A 16,716-nucleotide genomic window follows, 5' to 3' on the forward strand; every position below is an offset into this window, starting at 1 on the left:
CAGGGCAATGCAGGGCAGGGCAGGGCAGGGCAGGGCAGGGCAGGGCAGTGCAGGGCAGGGCCGGGCCAGCAGGGCTTCCTCTCAAGAATGTGAGGTGAGGCCTCGTTGGTTCCCTCCCACTTGCTCCCTCTAAAGGTGAGGACGGCTACTCCCTCCTGATTTCTAGGTCATCATGGTGAGGGAGGGGGCGTGTGACCCGGGGCGCCCTTTGCAGAAAGGACCTGACCATCAGGTTTCCTGAATGGACAGGGCCAGGGCCCGGACCCAGGGAGCCCGGGGAGCACTGCGGCCTGCAGGCAGGTTCAGTAGCTCTCGGCCTTGTCCCCGCCTCAGAGGGCAGTGAGACGGAGGGGAGAGGTGGGCAGTCCGGCTCACGAGGAAGCGGGTGTCTTTCACACAGGGCCAGGTAGAGGTGGTTTTCCTTTTTCCCTACTGCCAACGGTGCACACGCCCACCAGAGAGGGCAGCGGCAGGGGAGAGCGCACTCCGTGGGCGCGGGCATGCCATAGTCCCTTTGCATTTCTCACCCCATGGGGATCTGGGGCACACACACGTGCCTGGAGCTCCTCAAGCCTACAGGGCCAGGATTTGAACTGTCGTTGGCTAGGTGGGATCTGGCTTCCTTACATCCGTGTTATGGGGCCAGCCCTGAAATGATCTTTAATGGGACCTTTTTTTTCTTTTTCTTTTTTTGGAGAGGTTTTTGCTATAGGGCACATGCAATCACCAGACAGACAAGAGAGCCAGAAAGCGAGAAATCACCCCCCAGGGGGGATGGCCACGCTGCAATCCCTTCTCCTCCATTCTCCTCTTGGGATCTTGGGCATGCATGTACACGCGCCTGGCGTGAGTTTAAGCCACAGGGTCCAGGACTCGAACCATGGTCAACTACCTGGGAGTCCAGCGACATAGCCATTATGCCAACTGCTGGTCCCTAATGGGACCTTTTTGAAGTGTGTTTCTGAGCCAGGTCAGTGGGAGTTTTCAGAGGCCCACGGTGGCCTGCAGGTCACCGGGTAGTTCGGGATCTGCCCCTCCTCTGTGGATGTGGCGGTGAAGCCCCGCCCCCTTGGAAGACAGCAGCTTCTCCTGGGCGTGCAGGGCGTCCGGACTCCTGTCCAGGAGTCTCACCTGCTGGCTCTAGGGTGACGCGCTGGCTGAGACCGAGAGGAAGGCCTACCCCGAGGCCAGCTCCACGCAGGCCTCTCTAGAAAGCCCAGGCTGTGGGGCCAGGACCCTGCACCTGCTGGGCCCAGGAGCGGCTCCGGTGTCAGGCAGGCCGAGATGAGGACCTCGGGAGACAGGTGGGCTCCTGCAGTCCCAGGTGGAAAGAGCTGGGTCCTTCCGATCGTTTTCCCTCTTGTGGGTCTGAGGTCTCACAGAACTGCCAAAACAAGCCAAAGGCGCCAGGAACTGTGCTGCGGCTCCGTGAGGGCTCTGCCCGCAGCTGCTGTCGTCCGGCCTGGCTCGGACTGGCTTCTCCACGAGGCTGTGCAGCCGGCCTGAGGAGGACCAGGGCTGACTCCCTGCCTCTCCGGTAGCTGCTGGCTCTCTCCAAGCTTAAGATCGGGCACCCACGTGGTCCCCAGAAAGGCTCCCTGGATCCCAGCATGTGTCTGCTGTCGGCCTGCTCCTCCCTCCCTGCACCCTCCTCTGCCTCCTCTCGGGCGGGTTTCAGTCTGCTTCAAGGTTTGCTCCCCGGGGACAGGGCCTGAGTAGCACCAGCCCCTCGCCTGAGCCAGGGCCCTCCCCTGATGCAGGCAGCCCCAAGGGCTCTGGCGACCTGGGAGGGCAGGTGGGTTGGCGACGGCTGCCCTGCTGAGGTGGGTCCCCAGCCTGGACGAGGTGCTCCCAGAGGGCTGAGCACAGCAGTTGCAGGGGGAGGACGGCGTAGTGCTGACTGCCCAAAGGGGTCCTGGGGACAGGGAGGAAGACAGCCGGTGGACAGTGTCCAGGACTGGGTGGGTAAACTTGACCAGCCCAGTGGCCTTGCAGGCTGTCAGCCCATGCCACTCCAGTGGCTGAGGCTGCGCCATCCCCGGGCTCCCATGCCAGGTGCCTCTGAGTGCCAGGGCCACCGTGGCTCAATGGCACTGCTAAGACCCAGGTGCTCTGTGTGTAAGAGGGTATGGTGTGACCAGCCGGCAGGCCGGAGGCCCCTTCTCCACTGGGCAGAGCCGAGGCTCTGCGACGCGGGGCCCTCGTGCCCTGGGTGGGGTGGGCGCCGCCCTTGTGGAGTGTGGGCCCAGGGTCCCCTGTGCCTCGTGACCCTATTGCCACCATCCAGCAGGCCAGGCAGGGTGGCCGCAAAGCGTGGGGACCCCGGGGGCTCCTTTGCCCTCTCGTGCCTCCGAGTTGCAGCCAGACCCAGGCTCTCACGTGGGGCCTCCTGGGTCCCTGGGGTCAGTGCCAGGTATATACTACCCACCGCCGGCCTGGGGGCTCCAGAGGAGGTGAGAGGCTCGCCACAGAGCCCAGGAGCTTTTGCAGTGCATGACCCCCAAGTTCTGGCCGTGAGGCCCTGCCCTGGCCCATGGGACTGTGCTGGGTAGGGCCAGGGATACCTTCGAGCCTAGGGTTGGGTCTTCCCGGACGTGAGCATGCTTGGAAAGCTCACAGGACAGTTGGTCCAAGAGGACTCAGTCCTGTTATCAAGCAGGTAGGCCATGGGGCCTAGTGTTCACAAGGTTGAGGCTGGAGCCAGGCTGCAAGTTCAAACCCCTTAGTCTCCTCGTGCATGTCTGTCTGTCTGAGAAGGCCATGCAGGGCGCCGTCTCTTGCGGCTTGTTACAGCTGAGCTCCACCTGGCACTCCTGAGAGTGCGGCCAGCTGAGGTGGCGGTGCCATTGACGGTGGCCCACGATGACACGTGAGCATGCCTGCCTCTCCGTGTGGGGAGCAGGGCCCTTCCAGCCCCAGGATTTGGGCTGCTCTGGCTCCTGCTGGGACGAGGAGAGCCAGGGCTTGTGGACCAGGCCTGACCCCGGGGAACGTGGGACACTCACACCTGGGCTGGACTGTAGGGCCCCAAGGCCAGGGCTGGCCCGTGGTGGGAGTGTCCTCCCAGAGCCACAGCCCTTCCTGGGGCGTTTGCTCAGAGGGCTCTGCCCCTGCCTCAGTTTACCTCTCTGCACTGCTTCACACCCCGTGGGACCTGGCCTTTCGGGAGCCAGTGGGGGAGCCAGGACGTAGGTCTGGTGGGGCCCTGTGAGCTGAGCCTCAAGTCTCCTGCTCTATCCAAGGCCTGCGATTTCACCATGAATGAGAAGGTGAGGTCCCACTGCACAGACAGGCGGCCGGCTGGGCAGCCCAGAGCCACCGAGAGGCCGCGAGCGGGGTTGGCAGGAGTCTGAAGTGTTGGAGAGAGGGCATGGCAAAACAAGGGGAAAGTGGAGGCCCTGGAGCCTCAGGGCCCAGTGGGCCAGTGTGGACAGTGTAGACAGTGGGCCAGCGTGGACAGTGTGGACAGGGCCTCCCGGCCATGCCTGGGCAGCGGTCCGACTGGCTCCCTGAGACCCTCTGGCTGCTGTGGAGCATGGGAGGTGGGATGGGAGTGCTCAGGACAGACCAGCGAGGACTGCAGCAGGCTTCGGAGGTGGAATCAAGGGGTCCGATGGGAAAGAAAAGCCAGGACAGTGCTCACGTGTCTGCCTTGGGGAGGGAAGGCCCAGAGCCCACCGGAGGGGGCCCCTGGGAACCTTGGGTCTCACCTGACCGTCCTCAGTCCAGGGCCAGCCTCGCCTTCCCGACTGCCCTGGCAGGGCTCAGAGCCACACCTGTCTGTAGCAGGGGTCCTCCCAATTCTCAGGGAACCTGACCTCCCAGCAACGGAGGGGCAGAGCCAGCACCCTCCCTGCTTCCCCGCCATTTCCGGGCACCTGGGGGCCAGTGCCCACCCGGCCAGCACACATGGCCTCCTGCCCCATGGCCCCACCTCCCCAGGGAAGGCCACACCTTCTCACTGGAGCCCCACCACCCTCACCTCCCACCTTGCCCTACCTGCCAGCTCAGCCACGCCCTCAGAGCAGCCGTGGCCTCTGCAGCTTGAGGCGTGAATGTCCGTGCCGGGAGCAGGGACTGCCCAGGCACTTTATGGGGCTGTAGTCCCCCAGGGCCAACTGCTGGTCTCGCCATAGTCACCCAGCGAGCCTGCCCAGGTGCCTTCACCCTGAGGAAGCCTTCCACCCCCAGGAGGTGTTTCCACCCAGTGGGGGACAGCCATCCCCCAGTTCAGCGACAGGACTTTCTGGGTCCTCTGTCCCCCTGGTGGACCTGTGATTCACATGTCACCAGCTCAGGGACACCACAGCCAGCAGGACTGTGCGGCCTCTGCGCGGGCCGGGCCTGGCACTGCCAGGCGGCCGAGTGGGCTGGGTGGGAGGGGGTGCTCGGCACAATGGGGCTCCAAGCAGGCAAGCCCCCAGTATGCTCAGGCCCAGGTGCTCCTGCGACTCTACCCAGCACCTCCCTGCACAGCCTGCAGGTCCCTGGGTTTGAGACTGCGCTGCGGCCTTGAGAGCTCAGGAGGAACCACAGCCTCTGGGAGGCTGACGGAGAGCACAGGCCACTGGAGAGCAGGTGGGAGGCCAGGGGTGAGGGCGTGGCCCCCTGTCCTTGAAGCAGGCTGAAATCTCTCCCTCCTTGGGTTCCTTGGACGGCGATTTGGCCCAGCCAGGCTGTGGCCACGCACTCGCTCATGCCTCCCTCCTCCTTTGCTGCTCCGCCTCCTCCTCACCACGGAACCAAGTCCCTCCCTCCACCGCCTGCCTGCCACCCGCTCCTTCCTCCACCCTGCCGACCGCTTTGCGCTGCTTAGCTGTGTTGTGCCATGGCCGCCATGCCGCCGCCGCTCCAAGCACGCTGGAGGGCGGCCTTGACCAGCCTCTGCCCCCCAGGGCCTTCGTGTACCTGAGCAACCTACTGTACCCCGTCCCCCTGGTGCACCGCGTGGCCATCGTCAGCGAGAAGGGCGAGGTGAAGGGCTTCCTCCGTGTGGCCGTCCAGGCCATCTCAGGTGAGTGTGGGGTGGGACGTGTGGGGTGGGACGTGTGGGGTGGGACGTGTGGTCTGGCTGCGTGGGCACTGCTGTGGGGCCACCTCATCTAGGCTGGCCTCCCAGGGGCCACCTGTAGCTGGTGCCCCGCAGTCTAGCCCCCGGGCAGAGCTGCAGGAGAGGCCCCATGGCCCTGCAGGCCGAGCTGGGCTGTAGAGCCCGCTGGGGTTCAGGCCCCCGCTCCCATCAGTCCACCTCAGGTACAGCCAAGACCTGGCGGCCCCCTCCCCAGCCAGCCTCCGCCGTCCCCACAGGAAAGGCCTGTGGGCTCGAGCCCTGGTTCCGGACCAGCCCCCGTAGCCCTTACGCTCCCCTCCAGCGCTCCTGGTCTCTCAGACCAGTCCTGGCTCCTGCCCAACTGGCCCCCAGCAGGAGAGCCGGTCCCTCTCAGGAGGCAGGGCCTCTCCCACTGCCCAGCCCCACCCTGCACTCTGCACCTCACTGTGTGGGGTGGGGTCTCGGCTGACCTCCCCCTGCCTAATGGGACTGTGCAGTCCAGAGGATGCAGATGGGCGGGCTCAGCTGGTGCCAAACCCAGGCTGGGGCCCCTCAGCAGGTCTCCATCTCTGCCCAAAGGCCTGGCTGCCTGGGAACCAGGCAAGAGAGCCAGACAGATGGACGGGTGGAGACTGGAGTGGGGACTGCAGGGTGGCTCCTTCCGAGACGGAGAGCAAGCTGGATGGGACCCCATTGGCTAATGGTCCAGGAGAGGCACTTGTTCCCCGGCACCCCTGCTCTGTCTGGGCGCCCTGGCGAAGGTTTCCTGCCCCCTGCCTCCAGCACTCCAGCACTCCCCAGCCCAGACACCCCATCATGGCTGCATAAGCGCCATCCACTCACTGTGGCGTCCCTCAGCCCACAGAGCTGAGGCCTCAGGGCCCTGTCTAAGGGGAGCGGGAGCAGGGGGCGAGCACTGGGGAGGCCTTTCTTGCAGGGAAGTGAGACATTACCAGGGGTACTGGGCACAGTCCTCCAGGAGGCGGCCCTGCCCACCCCTCTGCCAGGCCACCCCAGCCCCAGGGCCTCTGCTGGGCAGTGGGCCAACCTAGCCTCTCCCTCCCACATCCCCCTGCTGCCAGGGGCTTACACCGAGGCCAGGGTCCAGCCGTTCTGGGGGCCGCTGCGCCTTTCTGGTCTGCGCTCAGTGGGCGGGGCCTGTAGGGTCCTCGGTGAGAAGGCTTGTCCCCAGGGCGGCTACTCATACCTGCTTCTCAGTAGGGTCCTGGTGCTGCGCCTGTGTCCTTGTGTGTCCCTGGCGCCTGCCCTCCTGGTCACGCAGGCCCACGGACTCAGACAGGACGGGACGTGGCCTGACCTGGCATGGTGCTGGGGGGTGGGAAGGCTCCAAGCCTGCCTGTGACCACGGCTGACATCAGTCCGTCCGTTCTCGACAGTGGGCCGGCCTCGGCCAACGCTGGGCCGTGGAAGGACAAGCTACAAAGCCCTGGGCAGCAGCGGGAGAGGAGGGGCAGCCTGAGGCCTGCACAGGCCCTGGGAGGGCAGCTGGCACCTGCGGGCAAGGGCTTAGGTTGAAGGAGAAGGACTCGGCCTGTCCTGGGCAGTGGAGCCTCGCCCGGAAAGCAGGGAGCGTGGTGTGGCCAGCGTAGTGCAGCGTGGTGGGGTTGCACATGTCCACAGAGGCAGTGGTGGCCCTGCCCTGCTGCTGCAAAGGCATGGTCAGGCCCCGGGGTGAACTGCCAGCATCTGGAGGTCCCCTCAGCACGTGGAGTGGTCGGGTGAACTCTGGGTGCTGGGCGTGTTGGGTTCCGTTCTGAGGGTGCAGAGGCCACGGCTCTCAGGCAAGCTGGACTGAGGGCATGCGGCGTGGATGGCAGGCAGCACGCTAGGCGGCAGCGCAGCGATCAGAGCGCGGCCACCGGGTCCCTGCCCTGGTGCCAATCCCAGTGCAGCTCTGCCCGCACCTGTGTGGGGGTGCTGAGCCCCAACCTCCTACTGGCTCCTCCCGCAGCGGATGAAGAGGCCCCCGATTACGGCTCCGGGGTCCGCCAGTCAGGCACTGCTAAAATCTCCTTTGACGATCAGCACTTTGAAAAGGTAAGATTTGGGACCAGTAGGTGGCATAGTGGTGAAGGTGCTGCACTCCCACGTTGTCGACGGCGGTTTGAGTCCTGGACCCAGTGGCTTGAAACTTGCACTGAGTGTGTATGCGTGTGCGTGTGCATGAGTGTGAGCCCAAAACCCCACAGAAGAGTGGAGGAGCAGGGACTGGGGCATGACTGTCCCCCCAGGGAGTGATTTCTCATTTTCTGACTCTCTAGCGAGTGCATGCACCCTGTAGCAAAAGAAACTTCTCCCCAAAAAAAAGAAAAGAAAGAAAGAAAAGAAGAGATTCAGCCCGCATGAGGCTTGAGACACCCCTACAGCCTGACCTCAGGCCCCCTGCCCTGCCTGTGGCCAGATTCTCCAAGGCCCCTCCCTGCCCACCACCGAGCCTACCCCTGGCCCTTGCCAGCCCTTTCCCTGGGTTGTCCCTCCCCACTGGACTGCCCGTCCACCCGGCACAGGGCACTGCACAGCTTCGTCCACCCAACACCCCGGTGGGGACGAGTGGCAGGGAAGGCCATGCACCCTGTAGGTCTGGGGTGGGCCGGCACACATGCTCCGGGCGCATGGCTCTCCCCGCCGCTCTCTCTGACTGGTCTCCGCACAGTTCCAGGCTGAGTCCTGCCCCGTGGGGGGGATGTCCCGCTCGGGAACCTCCCAGGAAGAACTGCGCATTGTAGAAGGCCAGGGCCAGGGTGCGGACACGGGGCCCTCAGCCGATGAGGTCAACAACAACACCTGCTCAGGTAGGTCGCCCACCCGCTGCCGGGGCCTGGACTCCCGGGCCGGGCCCGGCCTGCGGCTGCTGGGAAAGCCTAACCCAGGGTCCTCTCTGTCCCCTTGGCTTCTATAGCAGTGCCCTCGGAAGGCAGCCTCGACAGTCCTGAGAAGACGGTGCCGGACGGGCCCCTGGATGCTGCCCTGGACCACCTGCACCTGGGCAGCACCTTCACCTTCCGCGTGACGGTCCTGCAGGCGTCCAGCATCTCTGCCGAATACGCCGACATCTTCTGCCAGTTCAAGTGAGCCCCGCTGTCTGTCCTTGGGGTGCAGCCGGCTCCTGCCTGGGCTCTGAGCAAAGCACCGGCCCAGCCTGCCCTGACACCCTGGCACCCCCAGTGTGGCCAGACATCCCTGTCCTGTTCCCCCACCCAGCCAACTGTCTCCCGCTTTGCAGCTTCATTCACCGTCATGACGAGGCCTTCTCCACTGAGCCCCTGAAGAATACGGGCAGGGGCCCCCCACTCGGCTTCTACCACGTCCAGAACGTAGGTCATCCCCGGAGCCCTCCCCTCCCATTGCCCTGAGCACCGCCATTCCCTCCTCGGAACGCCAACTGTGGCCATGAGTGCTCAGGCCTGAGGACACGGGCCCTCGGGTGCCACTGGGCAGCAGGGGCCGTGGGTGGACTTAAGACATCGCAGCTGGGGGCTGCAGATAAGAGCTCCAGGTCTGCACGGCAGGCTTTGCGAGGACGTGGCACCCAGGGTGTGCGCCGAGGGCTGGGGGTTCCAGTGAAGGCAGCCCTGGCCCGGGCACTGGGGGTGGGGCAGGGCAGGGTGAGGCTCAGGGCACCCCACAGTTCCACGCATCAGGGAAGCCCCAGGTGGAGCGCTGCAGGCCAGGCTGCTAGCATGAGGGGGAGCCCGGCAGGTGGCTTCGAGGCTGGAGGCTGGGGAGGGCAGTGAGTGTTCTGTGAGGCAGGCCAAGGAACTCACACAGACAGGGCTGATGGCCGCTGTCAGAGGACGCAGCAGGGCACACTGTCGCTGCCAGCTGCAGTCCGGCCCGGGCCAGGAGGAGGGCCTGCCCAGGCCTCTCGGGGCCGCAGACGCCCGCCCCCCTTCTTGCAGGGGTATCCTGAACTTCCCCTTCCCTGAGGGCACACCTACACACTGAGGCCTGCCCACCCTACCTCACCTCGCCTCACCTTGATATCTCTGCAGAGCCCTGTCCAGAGACCCAGGCTGGGTAACCCTGACCCAGAGCTGAAATCCCAAACACCCAGCATCCGAGGGTGCCACCAGTGGAAGGCTGCATGCCTGCCCTGTAGTGGGGCACACGTAACACACACGTGTAAATGCCCCTCGGGCCACGTGTAAAGTGTGTGATGCACAGGCGAACCTCGTGCTCAGGCGTCCAGTTAGAGGTCTCATTATGTACAGGCGCGTGTGCCAACACCCGATGAAGTGCGAACTTGGAAGCCATTGTGGTCCCCAGCATTTCAGTAAAGGCCACACGTGGTCATGCTCTGAGGTCCTGGAGGTGGCTGCAGCCCATACCCCCCCCAGGGGGGGCAGGGTCACTCCGAACCCTGTGTCCCATCCCATGGGTGTGATGGATGACAGGCTGGCCGGTGGGCCTTGGACAGGAGTGTTGCCCCCAACGAGGGCCCGGCTAGGGGTCCCCGCCCAGGCCGAAAGGCGTGTCTGCGTGCAGCCCAGCGCCCTGCATGGCCTCCCCAGATCGCCGTGGAAGTGACCAGATCATTCATCGAGTACATCAAGAGCCAGCCCATCGTGTTCGAGGTCTTTGGCCACTACCAGCAGCACCCGTTCCCTCCGCTCTGCAAGGATGTGCTCAGGTCAGCACCCGGCGGGGCGGGCTGCACGAAGAGCCCCTGCCCAGGCCCTGAGCAGCCGACTGGGCTCACCAGCGGGCCGTGGTGGTGTGGAGCCCATGCCCAGCTCCCCCTAGGCCGAGGCGGAACTCTCTGAGAGAAGTCCTTGTCAGAACCTGGCCTCCGACTGGCAGGCTGCAGGGTGGCCAGGGAGGCCCGTGGGGATGTCGGTGCGCCCTCCATGCCACCTCTCGAGGCCCAGAGCAGGGGGTGCAGAGTCCCCAAGAGGTGTGGTGAGGCCAGCACCCTGCTGGCGTCTCCCCAGCAGGAGGCCCGCACTTAGCTGGGCGCCCTGGCTTCCCTCGGCTTCCACTCCGTCTCCCTTCTCGGCTCTGAGTGGACAGAGCTGAGGGGATGTCCCAGGCGTCAGCACAGAGAGGGGCTGAGGGCTTGGTTTGGGGTGTGTGGCTGCAGACCGTGCTTGGCTTTGCCTGGAGCCCTGAACTAGGAACCAGAGCCGACCCTCACCCAGTGCTCAGGGCCTCACGAGGCCTGGGCTGGGGCCTGGGGCCTGAGGGTCTCTGTCCTCCGGCCGAGCCCAAGGGCGAGATTTGGCCCTTTAGGGCCTGTGGGGGCTCCCGCTGCAGGGCCCACGGCGCCCACTGTGCCACTTCTCCGCAGCCCCCTGAGACCCTCGCGCCGCCACTTCCCTCGGGTCATGCCGCTGTCCAAGCCAGGTAGGTGGCTCTGCTGTGCCCACCTGGTGGGGAGCGGGGCACTCTGCTGTGGGTGGGGCAGGCCCAGGGTTGCCAATCCTCTGTCTGCATGAGACTGTGGACTTGGGCTTGGCCCCTGTGTCACTCGGCCCCCCTGCGGAACATCTGTCAGTGAAGCCGCAGGCCCTGGGGTGGGCAGAGCTGCCATCAGGGCGGGGCATGCGGGCGGGCCAGTGGGGCTAGGGGAGGCTGGGGATGGCTGGGCCGACAGGTGTAGTGCGGGTCAAGGGCCTCCTGCACCCCCACGTGGGCTGTGTGCCCCTGAGCAAGTGAGGCTCGGCCTCCCTCTGGGTTCTGTGATGTCCCAAGCCTCCGCCCTCTCAGGCTTGGGCGTGTGGGGCCAGGTGCTTCCGGCACGGCTGCCCAGGGGGTCCTCCGGGGAGCGAGGAGGTGCCCTCACTGCCTGAGCACCTCGGCCCGTGAAGGGTCAGACCAGACCTGCCATCGGCGTGTGTCTCCCCTCGCCCCCAGTGCCGGCCACCAAGCTCAGCGCACTGACGCGGCCCTCGCCCGGGCCCTGCCACTGCAAGTATGACCTGCTGGCCTACTTCGAGATCCGCGAGCTGGAGGCCAACGGAGAGTGAGTGCGGGGCGGGCCGGAGCGGGAGTGGGGGCGCAGACCCCGGCTTCTGCCCTGAGCGGGACGGCGCAGGACGGGGGGACCTTGGGGCTGGAGCGAGGGCCGCTCTGTGACTCTGGGTCCGCTGGTCATGGGTCGTTGGCCGTGAGGTGACAGCCAGCGGGGACATCCATGCGGCTGTTAGCAAATCAGCCAGGGGCCAGGGCCTGCCAGGTTCCCTTTGGACACCCTCCCCACAAGCAGGCAGGGCGGGAGCGGGGCCGGGGTTGTTCCCGGCGGGCTTCTGCACTAGCGAACTCTGCTGTCTGTGGACAAGGCCACCCATCTTCGCCAGGGAGGGGCCACGTCCCGGCCTCACTCCAGCCCACTGGGTCCCGCGCTGGGCTGAGGGGACAGCCCCTCACACATGTCCCTTTCAGCTACATCCCTGCTGTGGTGGATCACCGTGGCGGCATGCCCTGCATGGGCACCTTCCTGCTGCACCAGGTGCGCCCGCTACCCGCCTCTGCCTGCCCTGCTCGCCCTCACCCCTCCCCTGTCTGAGCTGGCTCTGACCTGTCCTCCGGCGCCGTGCAGGGTATCCAGAGACGGATCACTGTCACCCTGCTGCATGAGACGGGGAGCCACGTCCGCTGGAGGGAAGTGCGGGAGCTGGTCGTGGGTGAGTGGCCGAGCATGGGGGAGGTGATGCTGGTGAGTGTCCGAGCCGAGGGGAGGTGATGCGGGTGAGTGTCCGAGCATGGGGGAGGTGATGCGGGTGAGTGTCCGAGCCGAGGGGAGGTGATGCAGGTGAGTGGCCGAGGGGGGCTGGGGGTGAGGTGGGAGGGTGCAAGGGCTGGATGTGGGTGAGCAGCCGAGCTGGGGCGGGCTGCGGGCAGGCTGCAGGAGGAGCCTGGGCCAGAGCCCGGGGTTTAGCCGCAGCCCCTGCCGCGTGGGTGCCTTGAGCAGGGCACGTTACCCCTGTACCTCAGTCCTTCGCCTGCAGAGCACCTCGGCCTGGGCGTCGGCTCCAGGGCACCTGCCCTCTGTCTTGGTGCTCCAGGACTGAGCGAGTGAGGCAGCGAGGTGTCACCCGCAGCTCTGGAGATCGCAAGCCTGAGGTCAGGGCGTCACCAGAGCCACACCCTGCCCGAAGCCCGCAGGCCCCCGTCTTCCATGCAGGCCCCTCCCTCACTCCAGCCTCTGACACGTCGCTGGCCAGGGAGGCGTCTCTCCCCACGCCCTGTCTAAACACACCTGTGTGAGGACACGGCCCCTGCTCACTGTCCCAGCCTCGCTCGACCTTTCCACAGTGGCCCGTGTCCATGTGTGGGCACATCCCATACTGCTGGGGCACCCTATGGGAACTGCTTGGCCAGTGGCCGGCTGCTGACTCGGAGTCGAGTTCCTGGGTCCTGTCGACCTGTTCCCGGGCTAATCTGTGCGGAGTTCATTTCCCCGCCCACTTAGGACAGCTGTCCATCCAGGCCTGTGGTCCGCCGCAGCTGCCTGGGGCAGGTAGACGCCGTGGAAGCACCAAGCATGCCCAAGGTGGCTGCTCCAAGGCTGAGTCTGTCAGCTGTGTCCGAAAGAGCAGGACTGTGGCTGAAGACACGGCCCCAGGACAAGTGCTTCTGTTTGATAAGTTTTGCATCCAGTTTCAAATGAATCAGAAAAGTTGTGGAAGGAGGGACCAGCAGTTGGTGTAATGGCTATGTCGCTGGACTCCCACGTAGTTGACAGCGGTTTGAGTCCTGGACCCGGTGGCTTAAACTCATGCTGGACACGTGTGCGTGTGTGCCCAAGATCCTGAGAGGAGAATGGAGAAGGGATTGCGGTGTGGCCATCCCCCCAGGGGGTGATTTCTCACTTTCTGTCTCTGTTTTTCTGGCAAGCACACACACCCTATAGAAAGAAAAAAAAATCTCTCAAAAAAATAAAAAAAGAAAGAAAAGAAAAATAAAACAGAGAAAGAGGAAAGAAAGAAAGAAAGAGAAAGAAAAAAAATAGAACAGTTGTGGAGGGGCCAGCAGATGGCTGACCACAGTTCAAGTCTCCGGCTTGGCGGCTTGAAAATCAAGCCGAGTGTAAGTGCGTGCATGCGCAGTGCCAGCCCCGGGGGCAAGAGGAAAGTGTGGAGAAATCTCTCAAAAAAATAAAAAAAGAAAGAAAGAAAAATAAAACAGAGAAAGAGAGAAAGAAAGAAAGAAAGAGAAAGAAAAAAAATAGAACAGTTGTGGAGGGGCCAGCAGATGGCTGACCACAGTTCAAGTCTCCGGCTTGGCGGCTTGAAAATCAAGCCGAGTGTAAGTTTGTGCATGCGCAGTGCCAGCCCCGGGGGCAAGAGGAAAGTGTGGAGAGGCACACAGGCCCTTCCGGCGGGCGGGAAGGCTGCCTGGGCCCGGCCCCGGCCCTCACCCGACATCCCGGTTACCCCAGGGAGGAGGGAGGTGCCTCTGCTGCCGTGGGCCCTCGTTCCCCAGGCCTCCTGCACACATTCGGGTCCTGGCCCCCAGAGCCCACCTTTTGCTGGCCCTCCACACCCTTCCTCTGAAAGTTCAGGTCAGCGTGTCTGTGTGCGCCTTGCGGGCACAGGAGTGCTATTTAAAGGGATTCAGAGAAGGGCAGGTGTGAACGCCGAGGCCCGACTCGAGGGATGTGGGTTCTGCACGTGGGCTCAGATCAAGCCAGGCTGTGTCGACCTAAAGGGGAGACTGAGGCACAGTCGGCAAAGGGAAGTGGATGGCCTGAGCCGCGCCTCAGAGGACAAGTGGTCTGAGTGACAGGTTCTAGGAGACACCCCTCGTGGTGCCGAGAGGGCCAGTTTGCTAACCAGGAGAGGGCAGGAGAAGAGAGGTTGTGCGGGCCATCTGAGGTAATGCGGGCAAGGGCCACCCACATCTCATCCTTACACTGAGTCATCCTTACCGGGTGTGTTGAGGTGGAGAAAGCTGAGGTTGTGGTGGGAATCTGGCTGTTGACTGAGCTGAGGCCTGCCTTCGGATACCCCGTGGGTATGGGCTCACCAGGACCTCACGCTCATGCCTGTCATGGGAGGTGCCAGCCTCATGTTCGAGACTGCACCGGGGTTCAGCTCACAGCAGTCACTTTCTGGGGGAACCAGCCTGTCTTCACCCAGCTGGGACTGGGAGCTCACGGTTCACAGCCTGCCCTGAGCCCAGCATCCCTCCCCAAAGTCAGGCCCTGCAGGATGGGTGGGAGGCAGTGCCAGTGCGAGGGCTGAGAGCTGGAGAGGCCTTGTGGTGGCTCTTGCAGACGGGGTGGTGGTGGTGTAGATGACAAGGACCCACCCAGACCGACGTGTTCACGGGTGTCAGTATGGGGCTGAGCGCCCGCCTGGCCATGAGCAGGCAGAGGGCCGGAGGCCCAAGGCTGAGCTCAGGGCCCCACACGGCTTTAGCCCCGCAGGGCCTGGCCTGGAGCAGGGGTGCTTGCTAGGAGCCCACACTGCAAAGTCCCCTGTGCGTTCCAAGGACGGTGGCAGGCAGACCCTGAATGCATGTCCATCAGTGGAGGAGGAGCGGGAGGGACGGCCGGCCGGCCCTCCAGGAACAAACACGGCCATGTGCTCGCCGCCCCAGGAGCAGGGTCAGGACTTGGGCAGGGAGTTGCGGGGTGAGCCAGCTACCAGACTTCTGCTTTATGCTTCTGGAGTCTCAGGCAGACCGGGTGCCACGCTGGAGGCAGACGCTGAGATGCCCCTGTGAGGTGCTCGGATGGCGCCCCCGCTCCTCCCGTGCCCTCGCCACGCGGGAAGCAGAGCATGGTCTCACCTTGCAGAAGCTGGCTGAGCAGCCGCACGGCGTCCACAGAAGGGCGGGTGTGGCGCTGGCCATGCGAGCCCCCGGGACTGGGACTGCAGGGCGGGACTGGGGACATGGATGCCACTGGCATCACGAGGACCTCATGCGGGCTCTTCGCCGTGGCGCCACCTGAGGCCCACACCTCGGAGCGATGCCAGCAGCCGGTGTGCTGCACGGCCACTGCCTGGGCTGCCACCTCCCTGGCCGGGCACCACGCCGCCTCCTGGTAGCTGCATCTGGCCCTTTGCCTTCCCCACAGGCCGCATCCGAAACACGCCGGAGACCGACGAGTCTGTGATCGACCCCAACATCCTGTCACTCAACATCCTCTCTTCTGGATATGTCCACCCAGCCCAGGACGACCGGTGAGTCCCTGGGGGTGGTGGCAGCTATTGCCTGGCACATTCCCTCCGTGGTCCAGCTAATGGGCACCAGCTTCCCAACCTCCCTCCTGGCCCCGAAGGGGGAGGCTGGAGGCCAACACCACCCTCCGCCCTTGTGTTTGCACCTTCCTGGCTGGCGGAGGGCTTCACACACCCGCACACCTGTCTGCGACCGGCAGAGGCCAGCAGGGGTTCTGTCCTCGGGGCTTGCGGGCGGCAGGCAGGTGGCCTGGGCAGTGGTGGGCACATAGCCTGTTTCCGAAGCCCCGCTGTGGTGGCCCGCGCCCCTGGCTAGGCCCTGCAGCTGTGGAAGTGTGCCCACCGGCCATTGCTTGCACAGACTCCTCCTTGCCAGCCTGTTCTTTCCCAGTTCTGGCTGGTGGCCAGGATCCTTCGGCCTGGGCAGGCCCAGCCCAGGGCACTGGGCAGTGCAGGGCTGCGTGGGCCGGGGCGGCCTTGACAGCCCGTCAAGTCTGCCTGGCTGCAGGTTGAGAGGCTGCGTCCAAGGCTGCCGGGCGCACAGGCTTCCCTGCTGTGGGGACGTCTAGATGGCCTAACTACGCCTGGGTCCGTGGTCTGGGGTGGCGTGGCAAGGGCCCCAGAGCGTGTCCCAGCCGCTCCGCGGGCTCGACCTGCCCGTGACACAGAAGCCAGCCCAGGGTGCCCCCACGGCTCAGTGGTGGCTACGCTTTTTAGAAGAGTGTCTCTGAGGATGGGCAGTGCTCAGAGAGGATGGGGGGCCATTAGGAGGCCCGGCAGCTCCTACCCTCCGTTTTCCCCCGGGGAGGACCATGAGGGCACACCCAGTCCATGCAGGGCCGTGGGGAGTGGGGGCTGAGCAGAGCCGACGGGGCATGAGGACCACACGGGGCAGACGGCTCTGGGTCCAGACCTGCCCTGCACCTTCCGGAAGGAACTCGCCCTGAACCCCTATCCTCAGAAGGGTGAGGAGTGTGGGGTGCTCCCGGCGACAGCAGGCTGCGGCTCATGCCTGGGAGGAGTGGAAGGGGAGGCAGCCCTGGGGTGGGCGGGGCCTGGCATCTGCTATCCTCCACGAGGACACGCCTGGAGCAGCGGGGCGTGGGTCAGTGCCCCCTGTGGGTGCTGCCGGCTGGCCTCCCATCTCCGCCACAGAGGGCAGGTGGGGCCGGGAGGGTGTCTGCCATGCTGAGCAGTGCTGTGGAACCTGGGGCGTGACCTGGTCTCTGCCCTCTGACCTCTCCCTGCACTCACTCCCGGACTCCTGGAGCCATGTCCTCCAGGCCTCACCCCTCTGCTGCGTCTGCCCTGGGGCTGTCTTGGCTCCCTGAGCTCCTTTGGCCAGCCCTGCTGCTTGGGGTCTGGGGCTCCTGGTGACGGAGGTTCCTGGTGGCTCGTCCTGCTCCTCAGGGCATAGGCAGTGACGCGGGCCTGGGTTGCCCTGGTCTGGGAGCACCGGGTGCGCTAGACTTGCCCTGGTTCCAGCAGGCCCCACCTTGCGGCGAGGCTGGCCCCCCC

General features: G+C 65.0%; 1 protein-coding gene across 1 annotated transcript in view; it reads left to right on the top strand.

Annotated features, from left to right (window-relative positions):
• KIF1A (kinesin family member 1A) overlaps window positions 1-16,716 on the top strand; it is a 129,046-nt gene that overhangs the window by 75,514 nt on the left and 36,816 nt on the right. Inside the window, 11 exon segments of the mRNA XM_006151913.3 lie at window positions 4,896-5,014; window positions 7,023-7,108; window positions 7,725-7,863; window positions 7,971-8,139; window positions 8,295-8,385; window positions 9,583-9,701; window positions 10,359-10,414; window positions 10,925-11,033; window positions 11,453-11,519; window positions 11,610-11,694; window positions 15,096-15,201. Of these exon segments, the coding sequence (XP_006151975.1) occupies window positions 4,896-5,014; window positions 7,023-7,108; window positions 7,725-7,863; window positions 7,971-8,139; window positions 8,295-8,385; window positions 9,583-9,701; window positions 10,359-10,414; window positions 10,925-11,033; window positions 11,453-11,519; window positions 11,610-11,694; window positions 15,096-15,201 (1,146 nt within the window).

The sequence above is a fragment of the Tupaia chinensis genome, unplaced genomic scaffold (assembly GCF_000334495.1).
Source record: "Tupaia chinensis unplaced genomic scaffold, TupChi_1.0 Scaffold000332_1, whole genome shotgun sequence".
In the NCBI taxonomy this organism is placed as follows: domain Eukaryota; kingdom Metazoa; phylum Chordata; class Mammalia; order Scandentia; family Tupaiidae; genus Tupaia; species Tupaia belangeri.